This window comes from Strigops habroptila, chromosome 6 (genome assembly GCF_004027225.2).
Source record: "Strigops habroptila isolate Jane chromosome 6, bStrHab1.2.pri, whole genome shotgun sequence".
NCBI lineage: Eukaryota > Metazoa > Chordata > Aves > Psittaciformes > Psittacidae > Strigops > Strigops habroptila.
The window spans coordinates 59,739,607-59,761,934 of record NC_044282.2 but is presented as its reverse complement, the minus strand read 5'-3'; the positions used below and the strand labels follow the sequence as shown (position 1 = coordinate 59,761,934).

The 22,328-nt window shown below is 46.5% G+C and overlaps 3 protein-coding genes and 1 long non-coding RNA gene across 11 annotated transcripts; 1 reads left to right on the top strand and 3 right to left on the bottom strand.

The window, feature by feature from the left end:
• The first annotated feature begins 2,882 nt into the window (after positions 1-2,882).
• Positions 2,883-5,992, top strand: LOC115610065 (antimicrobial peptide THP2-like). Of its 8 annotated transcripts, XR_003992097.1 has the most exons (6): positions 2,883-2,986; positions 4,118-4,255; positions 4,926-5,194; positions 5,320-5,417; positions 5,576-5,644; positions 5,756-5,992. XR_003992097.1 is itself a non-coding variant. In XM_030491073.1 (4 exons), exons 2-4 carry the CDS (start codon positions 4,198-4,200, stop codon positions 5,769-5,771), a joined length of 195 nt encoding a protein of 64 aa, XP_030346933.1. In that variant the 5' UTR covers positions 2,887-2,986; positions 4,118-4,197; the 3' UTR covers positions 5,772-5,992. The 8 variants fall into 8 exon arrangements, 4 of the variants coding, with proteins under 4 accessions (XP_030346933.1, XP_030346937.1, XP_030346936.1 ...); XR_003992098.1 differs by lacking the exon at positions 5,576-5,644; XR_003992096.1 differs by lacking the exon at positions 5,576-5,644 and having other exon boundaries at positions 4,926-5,417.
• Positions 5,993-9,818: 3,826 nt separating this feature from the next.
• Positions 9,819-12,658, bottom strand: LOC115610114 (antimicrobial peptide THP1-like). Its single transcript, XM_030491179.1, has 5 exons — positions 12,560-12,658; positions 11,424-11,602; positions 10,565-10,691; positions 10,281-10,302; positions 9,819-10,062 (listed from the first exon to the last, which is right to left on the bottom strand). Exons 2-5 carry the CDS (start codon positions 11,479-11,481, stop codon positions 9,946-9,948), a joined length of 324 nt encoding a protein of 107 aa, XP_030347039.1. The 5' UTR covers positions 11,482-11,602; positions 12,560-12,658; the 3' UTR covers positions 9,819-9,945.
• Positions 12,659-14,994: 2,336 nt separating this feature from the next.
• Positions 14,995-17,555, bottom strand: LOC115610064. Its single transcript, XR_003992094.1, has 4 exons — positions 17,436-17,555; positions 16,218-16,305; positions 15,741-15,867; positions 14,995-15,239 (listed from the first exon to the last, which is right to left on the bottom strand). It is a non-coding gene; the product is annotated as an uncharacterized LOC115610064 (long non-coding RNA).
• Positions 17,556-20,446: 2,891 nt separating this feature from the next.
• Positions 20,447-21,904, bottom strand: LOC115610113 (antimicrobial peptide THP1-like). The gene is made up of 3 exons (XM_030491177.1): positions 21,795-21,904; positions 21,241-21,353; positions 20,447-20,565 (listed from the first exon to the last, which is right to left on the bottom strand). The coding sequence occupies exons 2-3, from the start codon at positions 21,296-21,298 to the stop codon at positions 20,447-20,449; spliced, it is 177 nt and encodes a 58-aa protein (XP_030347037.1). The 5' UTR covers positions 21,299-21,353; positions 21,795-21,904.
• Positions 21,905-22,328: the final 424 nt, after the last annotated feature.

Sequence of the window (22,328 nt, the reverse complement as noted above, 5' to 3'; positions counted from 1 at the left end):
GCAAAAGGAAACTCTCCATGAAGACTCCCTTTCTCTCTGCACTGAAAATAGCAAGCAAGTAGATGGTGTTTTGCACAGAGAGGATTACTTACATAATGTCAAGATCCAAATGATTGTGAGGTGCTGCCCAGGTTAGCTGGGCTGGATCCCATGCACTGCTCTACCCATGCACCCTGCATAAAGGAATGTATAGTTGGTGCTACTGTGATCCTGGTGTAAGTCAGGTCTACCAGCAAGCAGCACTGGAGTAAAACACTGAGATTGTGAAGGGCCAAACACTGCTATGTCCCTCCTCATGTTTGAAACTAGCTGACTGTCTCCTGCTTGTAGAAACAAGAGCTGTAGGTGGGGATGGAGATGTTATCCACCCTGAAAGCCACAAACCAAAACCTTGATAAGGTCTGCCTTTACCACAGTGAGATTTAAACAACCAAAGGTGCTCCATCCCTCCTCTGCTTCTCCCTTCCCCATGTCCAGGCAGAGGTATTTTGATGGTAATGATGGGAGTGACCATGTAGAATTTATAATCAATGGTGTCAAGAATGCTCAGTGTTAAAGCCAGGTCCTTGACATTACTTGCACATAGGGTCCTGCACAGGGTAAAAATTAACGATGCATCTTTGTTTCCTGGAGGAATCAGGTTGAGTAACAGTAGCAGTTGGAAGCAAACTAACCACAAACTCTTGGCAAGCTGTGAAGTAACTGCAACTTTTGCAATTTTATTCCCTCCACTTTCTGCTTTATGGCCAGAACTTCGTAAAGACACCAGACATTCAAGTATAATATTTTTTCCTACTGAAAAAACAGTTCACTGATAAAAATACATAGAAAATAAAAAGTTATCCCAATTATCAGGGTAGGCATTTAAGAAAAATCATTTGTAGGCATGTTTTCACATGCATATGTATCTATGTGTGTCTGTGCATGTATGCACACATGAACACTTCTGTATACTTAATAAATTAATATCAGAGTGTTGAAACAATCACATCACTAGTAATTAAACTGAGGAACCAGAAAGCAATTGAAATATTTCAGTTTAGTTTTGATAGTAAATGTAAGATTTGTAAGATGACACCCATCTGTAAGATGGGGTGTCATTTGCAGAGATCTTGGTCAATTAGTCATTCAAAATAGCAAAGATATCATAACCTATTATGATGCACTTCTGGTGCATGAACAATATTTGTTGACTGAAGTGACGCATAAAGTAAAAGATGATCTGAAAAAGTATATAGTATTAGTGTCTGGATAGTTATTGGGTATGTCAGCAAGTGACTTGGTGCAATGGAAGATCAGTAGATAGGAAAGGATCACTAGAGCTTAGAGGTTGTGCTGAGGCTCATCAAATCTTCATTAAATCAATTTATGAATTCAGTTGGACTTGGGTTTTGCTATTGAATAAACCACAAAACAATCTGAGTTGGAATGGCTGCTTGGAGACCACCTGGTCCATACATCCCCCCAGACAGAGCCAGTTTTAAAGATAGGCTGGTTTGCTTAGGTCTTTCTGCAGCTGATTTTGAATATCTATAAGAGGATCAAGACCCTATAAAATCTCCAGGCCCCTATTCCAGTGTTTGACAACCCTCATTGTGAGAGGGTTTTTTTTCTCGTATCTAATTGGAATTTTTCTCACTGTTTGTGTCTGTTACCTCATCCTTCCACTGTGTACCTCTGAGAAGAGTGTGGATTAGGTAGTTGTGAACATGACCCTTAACCATGTCCAAGCTGGACCAAGACGGGTCCTTCAGCCTCTCCTCAGATGGCTGATCCTCCAGTCCAAACCCTCTAGGTTTCCAAAAGAAATGTTATGTACACTCCACAGGGCCTTGAAGTGATAGCCCACACATTGATCATTCCACAGTAGGTATTGGAGTGCCTTCAGACTGCCTTCGGAGTACATTCAAAGAAAAATTCTGGTCCTCTTTCCTCCTAAAGAATCCAGTTTGCACACACAAAAACTCCTCTGCAAACTGAACCAGCATGAAGTCACAAGGGACCATCAGGGCGTTACTTCAAAACTGCACTAATGCAAGTGGATACCACTCTAGAAATGCCAGTGTTCACCTGTGGACAAAAAGGCAAGGCAAATGTTAGGAATTGAGGGGGAAAAAAGGATCTGAAACCAAAAGAATAAGTATGATTAGGCACTATACAAATCCAAGATGAATTTTGGAGATTACATGTAATTCTAACCAGCACGTTCCCCAAAGGGCATAATAGAACTGAAAGAAAGAAGATAAATGTATGCCAGGAATGACCCACTGAAATAGCTGGATCCATTTAAAGACTTATCTGCTATGTGTCTGATAGAATCCCGCTTTTCATTGTGGGAAAATAGACGATCAAGGGAGACTGTAAGAGAAGACCACATCACAAGTAGTGATGTAGAGAGATGAAAATGGAATATTTATTTGCTACTTCCCAGGACAGAAGAAGCAGAGATGACATTGGCTACTAAGCCAATGGATGCTTGTTTTGGTTTCACATATCCATTCTGTGTTCTTATAGTCCATATTTATGGAACAGAAAATAAACTAACTGGGAGTGCAGAGAAGCACGCAGATGTTTTGTACCACAATGGCTTCTGTTTCTCCTAAGCAGGAATAGTTCAACGTATATCCTAAGATGTTTGACACATACCAAGGTGGCTTAACGTATCTTACACAAACTGGAGTGTCACAAGAGGTATTGCATGAATAACTGGGATTTTGAAGAAGAAAAGCTTCAATAGGTTCGAAGAGAAACCCTGCCTTTTCACTGGGAAATGGAAATCAACTTGATTCTGGTTGGATTAAAAGTCACAAAAAAAGTGGGTAATTTTTTGATTGGTTCAATGTGTACTTCTTGAGAAGAGAAAGCAGCGGTCACTCCCCCTAGGAAACACAGTATAAAAGAGGGTCTCATCCCCACAACCAAATTCATCTGGAGGGGAGGGACCAAGAGCAGGTCTTCTTTGGCTTCTGGGCTCACCTGATACCTGGTAACTTCTTATTTCTTTTCAATCTTTCTTTCAATGTCTGCTGTTGTCTTTTCCTAAAAAAAACCCCAAAATCCAAAACAAAAAACAACCCACAAAACCCCAAACCTCTGTATTATTAGCCTAAATCTGTCGGTTACTGAAAAAGTTAATCTAAGTTTTCCAGAAATTACACATGTTGAATAAGTAATTCAAATATATGCTAATACTTCAAATACTTTGATAAAAATACTCTGCTTAAAAACTGGCTGGGTCAGGTTGCTGTAGAGAGGTCTGTCCAGTATATATTTTTTCTGCCTCCATGTTAAGAATTTCATTTCATTTTCAGAACTGTTGACTTTGCCTACTTGTTTGTCCTGATATTTTTAAATATATAGAAATTTGTATAAACTTCAAATACTAATTTCAAAGCTGGTTTGGGCCACCCTCTACCATTCCATTTACAGAAATATGAGATTTCAGCACAATCTCCTTTCTCTTCCTTGCTTAAGAGAACATAATTTGTGGCAGATCAGAAGATTCTCTAATGCTAAGATGTATGATATTAACTACTTCTTCTTTATCCAGAAACCCCCTTCTAGGCTGTCTTATCCCATTTTGCAGATATTAGCTCAATTATTAACTTTCTATAAGGGCATTTCATGTTTCCTTTTCAAGTTTCATTTGTCAAATGGGAACTGATCTGGCTGTACATTTCCATTCTAGAACTGCTGCCTGTAAATCTATAAGACTAAGACTGAAGATTTTGGGCGAGTTGATTTTAACTGCTATTTCTTGATAAATTTTAACATTGCAAATTTTTTCCCTGAAGTTTGTAAATTTGACTGTATAATTACCTCATTTTGTTTAATGTTGTTTACTATAAACAACATTTAGATTAAAAAATTAACTAAAAATTAAATAATGACTGCATTTGGACCAGGACTATTTGCAAAGTGTGAAAGAAATCTGAGCAGTCAAACTATTAAAATAATTTAATGATCACATATCCCTAGAGTATGTTGCCCCATATATATTTATTTTCTCCCAGAAACGCTCACACAGCAGTTATGATATCGTATGGGTCTTCCTGGTTATTTTTCAAATAGGTGATATAAATGCCCTTTTGATTAATACAGTATTTATATGCTTCAGAAGACTGTAGATCCCAGAGACTGCCTGTCAAGAAAGACTTCTTGCTCATTTCCCTACAGTAACACATCAAATCTGTGGTCATGAAGATCCTTTACCTGCTCTTTTCTCTCCTCTTTTTGGCACTTCAAATTTCTCCAGGTAAGATGAAAGAGAGATGCTAGAAGGGGATTTTTGTCTATCTGAAGTAAACTCCCCAGCACATTTGAACCACTACTGGTTAAAATTGCTTGAAACTGAGCAAGAGTTATCATATAGCTCAGAGCCTGTACTCTCCTATAAAAACTCTTTCAAAGGTGGAGAAATTATGACTTCTGAACAAAAGTGATTTTTCACTTCTGGTATCTCCCTAAAAAGATCACGTTGAATAGTCTAGTGTTAGACACCTGACTTGGTGTTTGGATAACAGCACACTCAGCAGTGCATATGCAGATGAAAATGAAGTCTGGCCAACTATTCTGGGATAGGAGCTGATACTAAAGCCTCTGGACCCATGACCCTTTCCTATAAGGTAAAGAAAGGATGATGAGTCAGGAGGTCTGTATCATTCTCTACGTGGACCTAAGGGCCATCCATTTAGATGCACTGTGACCTTATGATCCCACCTCTACAAGGTGTAGATCTGCTTTGTAAACTCACTTCTTTACTCACTTTGTAAACACAGCCTTTCAACATGGCCAAATCCAGGCAACAGTCTTTAGGCAAGTTGGTTCTGAAGGCAGCTCAACAAATGGGAAACCCTCTGGCATTATGACTGCATTTTCCTGCCCTGCAGAATGAGAGGAAAGGAAATCTTGTGTTGCTGTTGCAGGTTTGTCTTCACCCCGGCGGGACATGTTTCTCTGTAGAAAAGGGTCCTGTTACTTTGGAAGATGCCCCATCCATCTGGTCAGAGTTGGAACTTGCTTTGGGTTCCGCTCCTGCTGCAAATCGTGAGTTTGGCATTCACCAAGACTTATCTGCAGTATGATCAGACAAATCTATTTTGCCTGTGTCCTTAACCCCAAGGTGCTAATGAACATTCAAATTGCTGAGTGAGGAAAAATACCTAACATGCCATGAGGACAGCCAAGTTTTGAAGTAGGTTGAGCTGCATGGTTCTCTTTCTCTCAAGAAGTGCATCATGATCTGCCCCAGCGAGAGTGATACAGTGCTGTTGGAGATGTCAGTCTTGTGCTGTTGCAGCTCTGCGTAACCCTTTGCAGCTCCTGTGCCAGAGGAAAATATCAGGGTTTGGTATTTGCAGAACTGGACTTCTATGGGCAACAGAGAGGAATTCAGCTACGGTGCAGGGTGAAAACAGGTATCTGAGTGTCATCAAATGTGTGCAAAAAGTGCAACAGTGTGGTAAAATGAAATTATCATATGAGAGGTAGCATTCTGTTTTCATTCAAGAACAAATGCATTCACCCCTGTATAAAGGGACACCAATTTAATTCCCTGCTTTTCCTGAAACAATAGGAAAACACTCTTCTTACTCATAGGGATGAGTGCACAGGACTGTCCCAGCATGGCTACACATAACATTAGGTATTTTGGAAAGTACTTATGCCCAAGAGGAAAATATGCATGGACTGAGTAAGTAAGGAGGGAATGCAAGCAGAAAGAGAATCTAGTTTTATTTATTTTTCCTTTGCACAGGCCATGGGATGCATAAAAACTTCATGGACAACCCATTCAAGAGTGATGAGAATTTCTTCTAAACCTAGGCATTTGCTTCGAACCCCCTTACTGCCAAAACCACTGAATCCTGCTACGAAGCCTCATGCACCTTTCATTTTTAATGCAAAAAAGCTTTATGATGCAGAGTAAATCCAAATGTATTCTTCATTGCTTTCCCTCTTGTTTCGAATAAATTGTTGTTGCTTAGCATTCACATCACTGAAACATGGGGTTTTGTTGCATGGGCTGAAGGCAATGATCCTACCTGGGTTTTGACATACAGACCCTGGAGGGCAACAGTTTACAGTGCCATCTGCTCTTTAACTTGAGCTTTTCTGAGACATACAGCTGTCCAGGTCTAGCCAGACATGGACTGAAGGCCTTACCCTCCAGTACCAAGAGAAATGATGGGTGGAAAAACTCAACTTCCCTTTGCGAGAATGTGTTCAGATGCCAAAATCCTTTTTTTCTTACTATGTAGAAATCTTTTCTTGGGGAAAGAGAAATAGAAATAACTAAAATCCCAGACACCCACCATCCATTAAAACATCAGCATCTGAGACTTAATATTCTGGCTTCTGGAAGATGCCCATGAGCATCCCAGGAAAGACGCAGTCTCTTTTTAAAATAATGTAACAATTTATGCCAGTTCTTTCCCCTCCAGAAGTTGTTTGTCCTGTAATTGCACAACAACTGGATGTCAGTTTTGCTTTTTTTTCCCCATCTGTCCCTCTATGAGGAAGCATAAGCGATAATAGATGGAGAACAGCTTATACTGGTGCCGTGGTTTAAGGCCAGTTGGCTACTAAGTACCACACAGCCACCTTGCTTACCTTCCCTCCTCCAATGGGAGGGGGAAGAGAATCAAAATGTTAAAAAAAAAGGTAAAGCACATGGGTTCAGACAAGAATAGTTTAATAACTGAAATAAGGTAAAATATAATAGCAGTAATCATCATCATCGTCTTCATCAAATCACAGAATGGCTTGGGTTGGAAGGGACCTTAAAGATCATGCAGTTACAACACCTTCCACTAGATACCCTCCCACTAGACCAGGTTGCTTCAAGGACCATCCAACCTGGCCTTGAACACTGCCAGGGACGGAGCAGCCACAGCTTCTCTGGACAACCTGTACCAGCGCCTCACCACCCTCACAGTAAATATATAATAAAAGGAAATAAAAAGAGAAAGAGAGTAAAACAAACCAAACAAAAAATCTCGAAGTGATGCACAATACAACTGCTCACCACCTGATGACTGATACCCACCTCATCCCCGAGCAGTGATTGGCAACACCCAGCCAACTCTGCCCAGTTTCTGTTCTGAGCCTGACATTCTGTGGCATGGAATACCCCCTGGCTGTGCTCCTTCCCAGCTTCTTTTACCCCTCCTCACTGGCAGAGCATGAGAGACTGAAAAGTCTTTGCTACTGAGCAACTAAAACATCGGCATGTTGTCAACATTGTTCTCAAACTAAAGCCAAAACACAGCATCAGAAAGAAAAACACATTACTACCAGTACAAAGCTACCAGAAAGAAAATTAACTCTGTCACAGCTGAAATCAAGACAACTGATCTCTCTTCATTAGGTGCCTCCACCATCCAGCACACTCCCTTCGGTTCTCCATTGGGATACACACATTTACGAGATGATGTTCAGGAGGGGATTTTGCTTGCCTGCCAAAATGGCAGCATTTATATGCCCTATGACTATCCCTTTGCACTTCTTAGCAGGGAACAAACTTTTCCTTAGATGTCCCATCCAAATTCTAATCTTCTGCGGCATGATCTCCTATACTCAAGTCATGACTTGCAAGAAGCCTTGACTCTTCCACAACAGCACATGGAGGTCAGGCAGAATATCACACAGCACTAGAAGTTGCGCTGACAACATTCGAGAAACTGAATCCATCCTCACCAGTCTGTTGGTTCTCCTGACTCTATTGATTGTGATGGGAATCTAGCCACCACTGCACCTATAGTGACCCAAATTAAGTCAGAGGAATTGGAACCTGCCAAATGTGTTGCATGCTGTATGTACTGTGGAAGATACGGTATACATACTTCACGTGTGACATAGTATTTGGTACTGAAATATTCTGTCTCAACCCCTTTCTTACCTCCTGCAGTTCTGCCTGATCTTGTGCAAATGATTTCCTTGAGTGGCACTGCTTGGCAATGTAACCTTTTACGGTTATGTTTGGGAATGAAGTGCACATTGTGGAAGTAAAGGACAGGAAACATCGTTATTTCTCAACATACAGGAGTCAGGGGGTAGCTGGCCACCAACTGTTGAGGTTTCTCTACAACTCAAAAGCTGAAATTTCTTGTTGATGCTTTTCAAGCCTCGACCTTTACCTTGACAAAGTATACAGGACATTGCTTGCTATGAACGGCCAAATGTCACCCATGTCCTGGTCCTTATTCCTGACAGCCGCAGGCACCAGCAGCACCAGATGTTTATGGACGTCTGTGCTGGGCAGTGTCCCTGGGGTGGGCAGTACCTATCCTGGAGGCCCTGGGCTCCTCCTCATCTTGCTTTAGCACATTGTAACCATCCCTGTTGGAGACCCTGCTGGGACCTGTGCTGCTTCATGCCCCATCCCATCACACAGCAGGGAGGGACCTCCCTTGTCCTCATCAGCACTTGGGCTTTCAGGGGTTTAGCTGTCTTGTTTTGAAGCCAGGATTCACACGGAGCTGCTACATGGCCTTGAGTAACAGCACTGCATGAGAAAGAGCTTTGATAAGCAGGACTCTCCCAAAGATGACTTGAGAGCTGCTTTTAAGCTCAATTTTCTTTCCCTGGCCCTTGCTTGAGCTATTTGCCAGCTTTGATCCTGGCTGTACACCTTGCTGACCTGCCTTCCTGGTTTAAACCTGGAGGTGCCTCATTGTTGTGAAGCCAGATTTACCTGTAGAACAGCCTGGTCTTGCTCTTACCTGACAATTATTGTGGTCACACGCAGAACTGTGCACAGACAAACATACATGTTCACCTGCAGCTATAGCACAGTTTTGTATGTGTGTCTGTAGAAGGGCTGAGGTTAGTGCCTAATATCAGAGAGCAGCAGGGCTGGTCTTGTATGGGCTCTAGGTGGGAAAAGAGGAAGAGGCATCCAGTTTCTTCCCTGGATATTGGGAAACTTTAAGAGACAGGTTACCCTCAGCAAGCTTGCAGATGGTAACGAACTGGAAGGAGTGGGTGATGCACCAGGGACTTGTGTTGCCACCCACTTCGATAGGTTGAGTAAATGGGTTGACAGGAGCCTCATGAAGCCTAACATAGACAAGTGCAATGTCCTGCACCTGGGGAGGAACAAGCCCATGCACCCATACGTGCTAGGGTCACCCAGCTGAAAGGCAGCTTTACAGGAAAGGACCTGGGTGTGCTGGTGGACACCAAGTTAAACATAAGCCACCAACAGGTCCTTGCAGCAAAGTAGGCTATCCTGAAGGTATCCTGGGCTGCATTCAATCAAGCATTGCCAGCAGTTCGAGGAACATGATCTTTCCCCTCTACTCAGCACTCATAAGGCCACACCTGGAGTACTGCATGTCCACTTCTGGGCTCCCCAGTCCCAAACGGACATAGACATGCTAGAGAGAGTCCAGCAAAGGCCACCAAGTTGATGAAGGGGCTGGAACATTGCTTCTATGAGGAGAGGCTGAGACAGCTGGGTCTATTCAGCCTGGAGAAGAGAAGGCTCCAGGGAAATCTTACCAATGTATCTAAATACCTGAAGGGACAGTGCAAAGAGAAGGGAGCCAGGCTCTTTTCAGTGGTGCACAGTGCCAGGACCAGAGGCCATGGGCACACACTGGAACACAGCAGGTTCCTCTGGCCATCAGGAAACACTTTTTTACTGTGAGGGTGACCAAGCACTGGCACAGGTTGCCCAAAGAGGTGATGGAGTCTCCATCCTTGGGGATATTCAACAGCCATCTAGATGTGGTCCTGGGCAACTGGCTCTGGGTGGCCCTGCCTGAGCAGGGGGGATGGACCAGATGACCTCCAGAGATCCCTTCCAAACTCAACCATGCTGTGAAACTAGATGTCTTTATTGAAGCCAAGGAAAAGCAGCCTTTGCCCAAACACCACCAGACCCATGACAGGATGTCTCCAGATCATGAGAAGCCAGCAGGAGCTGCGCTTCCATTCCTGCTGTCACACCACCTTCGAGTGGCAGAGACGGGGAGGAGAGATAACATCAGGAGATAGTTCCAGGAGCCAGAAGCGAGGGGGATATTCTGCTTGGGAAGTCCAGGGATTCATCACTATTTCCTGCATAAACAAAGCACAATATGTGGTCAGCAATATTTATTTCTCCTGTTCATTCTTTGTCTTCCTCCAGTCTCTCTGACACTTCTATTATAAGGACCTGTAGAGAATTACTGGACAACCCTTCCTCAGATAAGCTCCAGTCCTTATTTCAGATGACTTGGACCTGTGTATTCCTCAGTGGTTGCAGCCTTGAATCCAAGACTCTTTAGAAACCTCACTGAGATGGTCTTGTGCCTCACACTACACAAAGATCACACTTCACTTTCACCGCATGGGAAAGGGAGAATGAGAAGATGCTGGCTGAATTTGGGTCTCTTCAGTCCACACAGGGCAGGTTCGAGCAGCTTTACGAAGGAATTTTAACCCTCCTTCCCTGGCCTCTGCCTCTTAACATGAATGCAGGAGGGTGTTATCCAGCAGTGTGGATGTAAAGACAACAGCAGATCTATTCCAGCAGAGAAAGCAGAGGGCAAATTCCTGAATGTCTGACTTCAGAACTTACCTTTTGCAGCAAACTACCAAATTTGTACACCTTCCATAGATGTGATAAGGGCGATAGCATGTCAAAAAACTACAGAATCCCCCTTCATGCTTACATCTCCATTCATTTCCTGGAACCAGAGATGCACCTGTAGAGAGAGACAATTGAAAGGAAAAGATAATTTGGGAGCACATTCTGTAATTCCGGAAAGGCTGGCACTCCACTAGGGTTTCAACCCACTTTGTGGGCCAAGTATTAAAATGACCACAACTGTACCTTCAATAGCAAGTTAACTACCTAGAAGGACTATTAGCTAAAGCCCTGAGGCACAGATATCCCTGGCTTTTTGTGGGACAAAGGGGTATTTTTCATCCTCCCACTGTCCTGTAGAAGGAGCAGTTATTCCATAAAACCTTAGCTAGCTCATCCAGCCTGGGGTAGAGGGCTTTGACACTGCAGAATCACACACATCTAGGGGTCCTAAAGAGGTGCTAAGTATCTGCGATGAGACAACAGGCATTCCCACCCATTTTTGAAGTGAGCAAGGTAGACTGCATAGGCTGAGACTTTAGACATTGCCGTGGGAGCCCATCAGAGATACTCCCCAAGGAGCAGATCAATGCCCAGGGTGGATCCAGAGCTCAATCGTTCCCTAACCTACAGAATGATCCAAGCTCTTATTCCTGGACGGCTTTCTCCACACCAGCCCCTCTAGCTCTCAGAGGAGGGGGCATTGTGAGAGCATCCTTTGGTATATCCCATTGCATGACTTTTCATGTTGGAGCAAAACCACAAAAGTATTCTCTACTTTGAGCATTTCTAAAAATATGGTCACCCTACTGGGGACATGGATCATATGCCTTCCCTCTTCCACTCTCACCTGCAGCACCCTGAATCAACAGGAGGAAGAAGGGGAAGAGCAGGTACAGGATCTTCATAGCTGATGCCCAGCTCAGGTCTTTACAGGTCTAGAGAGTGGAGACACGAAGCCAACAAGGGCACAGGGGACCCCAAGTGGTGTAGAAGCCTGGGCACAGCGGTATATACCAAACTGCAGATCTGTTATCATGAATAAAAGAAGATAGTGTTGTTTGTAGCCTATTCACAAGAACAACGGCCACCTCTGCAGCTTCATGAATAACCTGCCAGTAGTTCAGGAAGTTTCAGGCAAGGCAGTACCTAAACACATGTTTTTCAGTTACCTTTCTTAAATGTAGTCCCAAGCACAGGCTGTAGATTTTATGTCTGGTGATTCATGCTGTTTAAAACTAAAAAGCAGCTGGTGTTATTTAAAGAACGGTCAGAAAATTTGCCTTTCGGAGTACCTTGGGCCTTACACACGGCACACTTGTCTCTGAAACAGACCTCAATATGTTTCTGTGGAGACAGAATTGAAGGGATAGACTAGGTATGCTTTCAAGTATGTTCATGAGACAAGGGTCATGCCTGATGCCTGTGCTTTATTGCTTCTGCATCTCCTTACAAAGGCCAAAGCAAAGAAGGTTTGAATGCTTCAGAGATGCACCCGCCAATGTGAACGCAAAAACAATAATAAAATTATGGTCACAAAATAGTGTAGCAGCTCCTCAGGTAGGAGAAAGAAGGGAGAGAAGTGTGTCAGTGGCCAAAGAGATCAGGAAAACATGAACTTTTAACTTAACTGAAGGCTGAAAGAATGGAAATTCTCTGTACTGTTGCATGTAAAGTGCCTCTATCCTTTAAATTGCAAAGTTCCCATTTCCCAGAGCACAAGATCGTGGTGTACATCTTCAAACACCACAGAAACTTTCCAGTCTCTCCTGTGCTGGGGAAACCCTGCATCCAGGTTCAGCAGATTCCAAGCTCTAATGAGAATTCATATTTTCAATTTACTTTATTTCCCTAGAAAGCACAGATGGCATCATTATGCAAACAGATATATACAATAGTTTGTCATTTAGATGGTCCTGCTGTGATGGACTGAAGCAGAGAGACTGAATGGGTGGCCAGCCTGAAAGAGACCCCACAATTACTTGCCTGGTGAGCAAAGGTCTTGGTCTTCAGGGAGCAAGAAACGCACCAGTAATCACTTGCCTCCAGATGCCTTTGGGGTCAGGGAATGCCACTTTGCCCAAAACACCCTGATTTTATACCACTGCTAGTGAGTGATATGTGCTTATTCCCATGGCCACATCTCCCCTTGGCCTATCAGCAAGTAACCCATGTGCATGGGGGTGATGGCTTCACCTCGTCCTTTGCTGTGGCAATGAGAGAGGCTGAGGTGCCTCCTGGGGTTGCTGCAATCTTCACCGTTATCCTCATGCAACACATCTTATGACACAGTGAGCACATGGGCTTGGTGGCTCAGCATGGACTTTGCCTGGTTCAGACAGCAGCAACCAGTCTCAAAAATGCAGATAAGGTTTCCCTGCTTATCTCCTCCAGTCTGAAAAAATAATCCCCTAGCATGGGATGTGGAAGAACATGAGGAGTATTATGAACCTTCTTACCTTTCAAAATTATAAAAAGAGCTTTATTTCGGCTTTTATTTGAAGCTTCATCAGATGGTTTGGAAACAACATTCTGATTGCTGCACACATTTATGAGCTGATGGTCAAATGCACAACTATAACAGCATCTCCAGTTCACTGCTTCCATGTAAGCCATGTCATACCATCAGTAACAGAAAATATTTATTCATTGATCTGTCTCCTTTTCTTGCTCTTTCTCCTCTTTTTTTGCTATATTAAACTCATGGGGTGACTTTCCACAGCACCATCAGTCTTGTTCAAGATGTCCTGGGCAAAGGGGCCCGTGGGAGAGTGAAACAGCTTCAAATTGCTGAGATAAGGGGTGTTCATGGTGACTGCTAAACGTTCAGTTAAATGATACATGAATGAACGTGAAGGAAACGATCCTGGAAAGCCAGTGGGAACCTGCTGTGCTGTACACAGGACATGGGCAGAAGGGTGGGAGCTGCTGATGGATGTGAGGATAGACCCTTGCTGATGTGGACACAGCTCCTGGAGCTGTACAGATCCCCACTCACTCCTACAGCCCTGCCACAGGATCTGATATCACAGGAGGCTGGGCCACTCTGAATCTGGCTGGGACCTGCAGCTTCAGGACCAGGGCAAAGGTGCCCTGGGAGCAAATGCAAGAGTCAGCCCCATGGCTCTGGGAAGGGCTGCATGCCCAGAAGGGAAGAAGTAGATGGCGAGGTGGCTGTGTGGATACCTCATAACAGCCTTCCAGTATCTGAAGGTGGCCTACAAGAATGCTGGAGAGGGACTCTTCCTCAGGGACTGTAGCAATAGGACAAGGGGTAATGGGTTTAAACTTAAACAGGAGAGGTTCAGGTTAGATATAAGGAAGAAGTTCTTTACAGTGAGGGTGGTGAGGCACTGGAATGGGTTGCCCAGAGAAGCTGTGGCTGCCCCATCCCTGGCAGTGTTCAAGGCCAGGTTGGACGGGGCTTGGAGCAACCTGATCTCGTGGAAGGTGCCCCTGCTCATGGCAGGAGGTTGGAACTAGATGAGCTTTAAGGTCCCTTCCAACCCAAGCCAGTCTGGAATTCTATGGTTCTGTAAGTCAGGGATGGACTGCTGAGGGTGATCTGCCTCCTTGGAATGGATATGATTCACTAGTTGCTGACTTATTCACATGTGCAAGGACACACACATATTTAACTATAGAGGGCAGAGGTCTGCACTTGATGAAAGGTTAAGGTCACTGGCTGTTGATGGAGAACCATGTTGCAATCCCTGTCTGCCTGAGTTAGGCAGAGACGAGAAGACACCTTGCTTTCTCCCTGCCGGACTACACTTACGGACATTTCCAGGCTGTGGTCCATGGGACCCATTGGAGAGGCCACCTTGAGGAGGTGCTGGACAGTCAGTCTGGGGGACCTACTTCCATTCGAGGCCTTGTAAAGGTCTCCTTGGGGGCTGTCTGTGGGATTAGGCCCCTCCAAGAGGGATGTGGCAGGGAGACAGGCTGTGAGGCTAGTAGAGGTAGTGTTGCTGTGAGGCTGCCACCAGGAATGGAGCTGAGCAGGGACTGCTCTGCAACGCCCCACTGCAGATGAGGGAGATGGAGGTCCCACCCAACTGCGTGGTGGGACACCTGGGATGGATTTGAGGGGCAGGGCTGGCCATGCCTGCCCAAGGTGCACACGACCCAGCACAGCCCTGCACATGAAGCCACGGCCGACAGGGACAAGGGACACTCATGATTGGCAGGGCCATGACAGGGCTCCACCTCCCAGGAGGCAGCATCTGCACAGCAGCTTTATCACACCCACAGCAAACACCCTGCCTGCAGGACTGCTGGGCCAAGAGCACCCCTGGGGACACCCCCAGTGGTGACCCCCAGCATCCCCAGGTGCTTCCCCTGCCACCAACCCAGTGCCACCCCATAGTGAGCCGGGCGGCGCACCCCGCGCCACAAGAACAGGCACACGTCCCACCCGCTGCAATGCCAAATTGCTCGTCTTTATTCAAGGCGGGAAAAGCAGCCTCTGCCCCAGCAGCACCGGCTCCATGACGGGACGTCCCCAGCACACGGGCACCCAGCAGGAGCAGCGCTTCCACTCCTGCTGTCACAGCCCCTGGGGACGGCAGAGGCGGGGAGCAGAGAGGACATCAGGACATGGTGCCAGGAGCCAGAAGCGAGGAGGACGTCCTGCTCACAGAGTTCAGGGGCTCAACTCCACATTCTGTATGTAGAAAGCACACATGCACGTCACCTCTTGTAACTTACTTTCCCTCCCACTCTCCCCCACCTCTACTGCCAAGACAAGCAAGTCCGTGGTACAAGAGAATCAGACTCAACAGAGGCGATGTTCAGCCCTTGCTGCAGAGTTTGGACCTGTGATATCTTAGTGTTAGCAACCCTAACTCCAGCTCTATGCAGATGCAGCAAACCCAGGATCATGTCCTCTCTGCTGTACAAGGACAGTGGATGCACCACTCTGCTAGCTTGGGAGAGCCTTCTGCAAAGCCTGAATGATCCCCGTGGGGCTGGAGGAAAGTGGGGTGGTGTTGGGTGACCTTGGGCTCCTTCAGCACCACTCAGGGCAGGTCCAAGAATCTTTCCTTGGACCCCGGGCTATGTCTTGGAGCATGTGTAGCACTGTGCCATTATCCAGCCATGGGTGCTCAAATACAACAGCGACTCTTTCTGCCATCACATTAGTATTTCTAATAATGCAACTTACTTCTTGCAGCAAAAGAAAAACTTTGAACAACTTCCACTGATGACATAGGGGAAAGAGCACTTCAGAAATCCACAGAAGCCTTTTTCTCGATGACATTGTGCCTTATTTCCTGGAGCCAGGGAGGATCCTGCACAGTGAAAGAGTGAGTATGGGATGACTAAAAAATGTGCATGGTTCCAGAGGGCCTGGCACTGCCTCTGGATCTCAGTACTCTACGTCCACCAATCACCAAAACCAACATCTTTACCTCTCCAGTAGGAGGTTATCTTTGCTGCAGCAGCATGTGTCATAGGGAAATACCAGTGTGAGGTACAGGAACTGCTGTGCTGGCTCCTCAGCTCCTCAGGCATTCATTAGAGTTAATCCCTCCCAAATGTTATATTTATATATCTGACAAATCTGGTCACTTCCCAGGACGTGGAGAACCCCACTGATGGGGGCTCACACCCCATCCCATCTCCCCTCTTCCACTCTTACCTGCAGCACCCTGAGCCAGCAAGAGGAATAAGGGGAAAAGCAGGTACAGGATTCGCATGGCTGTTGCCTGTCCCGGGTCTTCACAGGGCTGCAGAGAGGACATATCAAAACAACAAAGAAAGGACACGAACAAGCCTGGGCACACGTGGTCAGCCAAAAAGCAGAAGCAAAATCTCCAACAAAAAGAGATAATAATGATTCTGACAATGATGATAATAATAATTGCAACTTCACATGTATTCTTGGAGCATTTTGGAAAGCACCAGCCTGCTGGACAATCTGGAGTTTATTTCGTTGTCTGACTCGCAAGCCTTCCCGATGTTTTCCTCAAAGCATTGATTAATGGCTAGTATTTGTCATTTTACTCAAAACAACAACCACTGAAACTCAGATTATAAGGAAAAAGAATACTTTGACATGTTATAGTCCCTCACATCTTTTGCAGGGCATGTATTTGTCCTCTGAGCAGAATTTTCCGGAGAGACAAGATCAAGAAGTGACACAAAATATACCTCCAGCACAGTCAGCAAACCAGGGTGGGCACTAGGGCATTTGCTCTCACTTTTCTTCCTCTTCATGACCAAATGCCAGAGCAGAGAAGGTTTGCACATCAGGTGATATTGTGCCAACACTCAGTGCCATGCCAATAGCCAAGCCAGGCACTGGAATGTAGGGAAATGCATGTGCCTGGAGAATCCATGTTGTACGAAGCATTAGCCAGTGCCCTCCATCACTTCTGCCAGTCCAAACTTGGCTGCCCAAAACACCCTGCCCAGTCACCACTGCTTCCCTGGGCTCAGGAAAGTTCTCCTAGCTCAGCTTGGAAGTGCCCATCCTCAACTCAAGACCATTCCCAAGCTTCCCAGCAAGGACACTCTCCAGCCGGATGCTCACTGTCCCTGCCCCGTGCAGCACAGACCCAGGGAGGAGCAAGGGGACAGGAAAGTGTTTTGGTGGCCAGAAATGGAAACACACAAGTTTTGAATTAACCAAAAGCCTGAAACTATGGGAGATCTCCCTACTGCTGAGGAAAGTCCCCATTTACCCAGAACAGAAAATCTCGGGTCCCTCCTCATATGAAGGGGTTTTATTGTCTTTCCCATGCAGCTCTGATGCTTGTTGATATTCAGTTTGCCATTTACACAGTTCTGGGAAGAGGGATTTGCACAGAGGAGCTGAATGTGTGACCAGCTTGGAAGAGACTCCGCAGTCACCTACCTGATGAAGATCTTGGTTCAGAGTGCACCAAGGAAGCAACAAGCTGAAATAATCTGACCAGGAATCACTTGCACCCAGAAGTAGTAGGGAGTATCACTTTGCCCAAAACACCCTGGTTTTGCACTGTTGCCAGTGGGTGGGACTTGCACATATTCCTGCTGACACATCTTCCCTTGGCCAATCCCAAAGCGACCCATCTGTGTGAGGGTGGTGGGGTTGCACCTCATTCCTCCCTGCTGCAGTAGCAGATGCTGAGGTGCCTCCTGGGGCTGTTGCAACCTTCACCGTTATCCTCATGCAACACATCTTGTGACACCCTATGGCACAGTGAGCACAATGTCTGTGGTGGCTTGCTGAAAAATCCTTGGGATGGACAAAGTAACTGGTTGGTGCAGACACCAGCATCAGTCCCAGAAGAAGGGAGTGCTTCTTGATCTCTTCTCATCTGACTGTGTAATCAGGTAGTGTGTGATGTGCAAGAACACACATGATATTGAAACCTCTTCCACCTCTAGACAGTGCAGGAACACCTTCTTCTGGGACAAGATGTCTGCACACCTGACATATGAAGGGTGTTAAGCATAACACTGTCTCTCTAGTGATTATTCAGACAAAGTGAGAGTAGCACCAGGATACACGTTAAGGTCTGTAAACCAGATGATTCAACAAACCTGCTTCTCCTCCTAAAGCTATCCAAGGTGAAGAAATATTATATGGATGTAGCCATTGCTTGTGTATCCAATGCATTTGATGCCATTCACGCAATAGAACAGGCAGTCCTTGCCAGGCAGAAGGCAGCTGTAATGCATGCCTGACTCGGCAACTGCCTCTGAAGGTGTTTGTAAGAGCAATTTGGTTTCCTCAACTCCAAGAGGTTACCTGTTGGTGGTTTTGATAGTGGATCCTGGCCTCTTGGCCTTTTCTCCTGCATGCCATTGAGATGTCAAGTCACAGTGGCAAGATAACAAACACACAAAAGGTGGAAGATGTCTTCTGCATGCTTAGCAGAAGCAGAGGGCCCACCTGCCCAGAAGATTGACCTTGGGTTTCACTGAATAGCTTCTTGAAGAGAAGCGGAAAAAGCTCTGGTTTGTGGTACGGCACGGTTGGTCCTGGTTTCTAATGAGCAAGGATGCAGTGTGTGTGTGTGCATGTGTCCCAAGTGGTGTCCAGCAAACAACAGCTCTGAATGGCCCTTTCTGCAAGGCAAGATGACATGAGACCCAGGGTTGGAGGCCTGTGAATCCTTCACAGAGATATCAGAAGAAGAAAGTGATGCCTCCTGTTCTCTGGCAGTGCGGGGAGTAAAGAGGAAAAGAAACTATTGGGCTGGACTTTTTGAAGTACCAGCAACACCAGCCTGTCCTTTGTACTCTCCTCCTGATGCTCCAAGGAACAGCAGGTAAGATACGAATGAAAGAAGTGTATGGAAAAATGTAGGATTTAGCTGGCACTACAGTGAAGTTGCCCAGTATATAATGAAGTTTCCTTATAGACACAATGCAGATAAAAGAATTCAAGACAGAAGATAAATCTTTTGGTGCAGGTATTTACTTTTTCTCCATTGAGGTCAGGAGTCAGATGTGATATCTCCCGGTTGCGGTGGCATCTGCCCTGGGGTGCCTCACACCCATGTCTATAAGGAAAGGCTCTTGCTGCAGGTTCTGCAGTGGGGAGTGGAGCTGGGACTTTGTAACAAAGCTCTCACACTCCAAGTTTAAGGTTTTGCCACCACCTCCACACCTCCTGGCCCATGTCTTTCTGAGTCAGCACTAGGCAAAGCAGCCCTGCTAGAGAGGAGGTAGGAGGAAGGCAGATCCTGCTTCCACCCTTGGAATCCCATCTTGTGCTAAGAGGGAGCCAGACGACCTGTTGGAGAGCCTCTCCTGGAGGCTGCAAAGGGATGGTAGAGTATTGCCCACTCAAGTGCCATAAACGAACTCTGATTGCTATTGGAAAATTTCCCTTTGCTGTTGGAGAAGGCGGAGAATATGTAGCTCAGGCACACGGGAACACCCCAGGGTTGCCATTACTGCGCTGCCCAGCCTAGGAGCTGCTGCTGGAGTTGCAGGGACCCACAGCATCCTCCAGCACCTCCCACCAACACTGCTGGCAGCCCAGCCGCCATCTGTAGAGAGTGCTGGGCCCCTAGGGACAGCCCCAGTGGTGACCCCCAGCATCCCCAGGTGCTTCCCCTGCCACCAACCCAGTGCCACCCCATAGCGAGCAGGGCGGTGCACCCCACACCACAAGAACAGGCACACGTCCCACTCGCTGCAATGCCAAACTGCTCGTCTTTATTCAAGGCGGGAAAAGCAGCCTCTGCCCCAGCAGCACCGGCTCCATGACGGGACGCCCCCAGCACACGGGCACCCAGCAGGAGCAGCGCTTCCACTCCTGCTGTCACAGCCCCTGGGGGAGGCAGAAGTGGGGAGCAGAGAGGACATCAGGACATGGTGCCAGGAGCCAGAAGCGAGGGGGACGTCCTGCTCACAGAGTTCAGGGGCTCAACTCCAGATACTGTATGGAGAAAGCACACAAGCACATCATCCATTGTAACTTACTTTTCCTGTAACTCTCTCCCACCTCCACTCTTATGACTAGCAAGTGCAGGGAGATAAGAACCACATAGGTGTAAACTCTTGTCATTTCGTTTGGCTTGGACCTGTGCTCTCCTCACTGGTGGCAGCCTTGGCACCAAGCGTCTTTAGAGCCATGAGGAGGAGGATCCTGTGCCTCACACTACCCAAGGGACAGCCTTCTTGTTCGGAGAACACAGCTGAGCTTTCTGTATTGACAGTGGGCAAGCATTGTGGGGCTGAAGGAGAGTGAGGAGGCACCGTCTGACCTTGGGCACCTTCAGTCTCCCAGAGGCATGTCCAAATCCATAAGGACTTTTCCCTTCTTTCCCTGGCTTTTGCCTCTGAACATGAATGTATGAACATGTGATCCAGGAGCTGGCTTGAAAGACAATAACAATAAAACAAATAGGACCAAACTGTTTCCAGCACTTACAGTTTGCAGCAGTGACTGAATGTTGAACAAGTCCCCGCATACTTATAGGGGAAACGGCAGCCTCCCAAAACGCAGAATCCCTTTTTTTGTATGCATTTTTCTGCTTTTCCTAGTGCTATGGAAAATCATGCACAGAGAAACAGTTAAAACAATAATCTTGGAGAGCAGCATGTGGTGTCAGTGGCTGACAGTCCCCATGCATTTCGTGGCAATATACAGTCTCTAATTCATCCTCACCATAGCCACAATTTCAATACCCAGGTGTCTCACCCAGAGGGGCTCTTTCACACCGCTGTGGGTGCACATGGGAGCAGACACTGACAAGCACCAGCGTGACACTGAGGAAGAGCCGTGCTGGCTCCCCCATTGCATGTGAGCCCCTGCTGCATGTCCATCACTACATGGACCAGGAGAGCTGGCAAGCCAGGCGTTCCTCGCATCCCACGTCCCTGTCCTGGCTGTGCCTTGCCTCTGAGTGACCTGTGATGGAAAGCCCTTGCCCAGCCCTTGCAGGGGTCATGGATGGCGGCAATAGTGCTTTGGGACACTCAGGATCAGAAGCAGGCAAGACCTTTCTCTGGGCTGGAGTCTTCCACAACCAGTGCAAATGGTGACTGCTGTAAATGCACCCAGATCTATGCCATTGCATGGCTTTTCACGTAGGAGCTCTAAGGCAACCACAGAACCATTCCCCTCCTGGCCTTGGATAGAGGTGGTCACTTCCAAGGACATGGAGGACCCCACTGATGGGCGCTCACAGCCCACCCCATCTCCCCTCATCACCTCTCACCTGCAGCACCCTGGACCAACAGGAGCAAGAGGGGAAAGAGCAGGTACAGGATCTTCATGGCTGACGCCTGTCCCGAGTCTTCACAAGGCTGCTGAGGGGAGACACCAAAACTCCTGGGGATGACAGCACACAGCAAGATCCCAAATTGCAGAGGGGCTGTCCCAGGTAACAGAGGACAGTGTTTACTGTGGCCTGTTCTGAAGGATGGTTGTCAAATCTGTGCCTTTTGGATATCCTGGGAGCAGCTGGGGAAGTATTGGCCTGTTGGGCAATCCAGCTGATGTCTCATCACCTTATTTCTCACTTTTCTCTTTGTATTTTCTTAAAGGACACATGGGAGAAGTAATTCCTGACCATTGCACTTTTAAGCAAAACAATATTTAAAGACACTCTGGTAGTCACTGACTCATATAGACAATTAGTGCTCTTTCAGGAAAGATCAGATAGCCTCATGATATGTATGGATACTGCCAACTGTTTGTCATTTAGAAAGCTTCAGGAACTAATGAGAGAAGTGCAATGGGCATCTGCCCAGAAAGAGAACCTGCACTTACCTGCCTGATAAAGGTCTTGTTGTTCAAGCACTAATAAACCCAACAGGAATGACTTGTGTCCAGATGCCTCTGGGGTCAAGGAATGCCACTTTGGCCAAATGCCCTGGGCTTATACCACTACTGGTAGGTGGGACGTGCACTTATTTCTGCTGACACATCTCCCATTGGCCAATCTCAAAGTGACCCATCTTCTTAGGGGAGACGGGGCTGCACCTTGTCCCTCCCTGCTGCAGTGGGAGAGGCTGAGAGAGCCTCCTGGGGCTGTTGCAATCTTCACCGTTATCCTCATGCAACACATCTTGTGACACCCCGTGGCACAGCGGGCACAAGGGTTGGGCATGGGCTGCCTGGGATGGGCAAAGCAGACTGGTTGCTGCAGGGTACAGTAGTAATGAGGAAAAGGTTTCATTCTTTGGGTCCTCTCATTTCGTTGATGATATGAATAATCCAATAGCTTGACATGTGCAAGATCATGCTGGATATTGCAGACCTGCACCTTTGTACATTGTGAGGAAAGCTTTACCTCTCATTTTA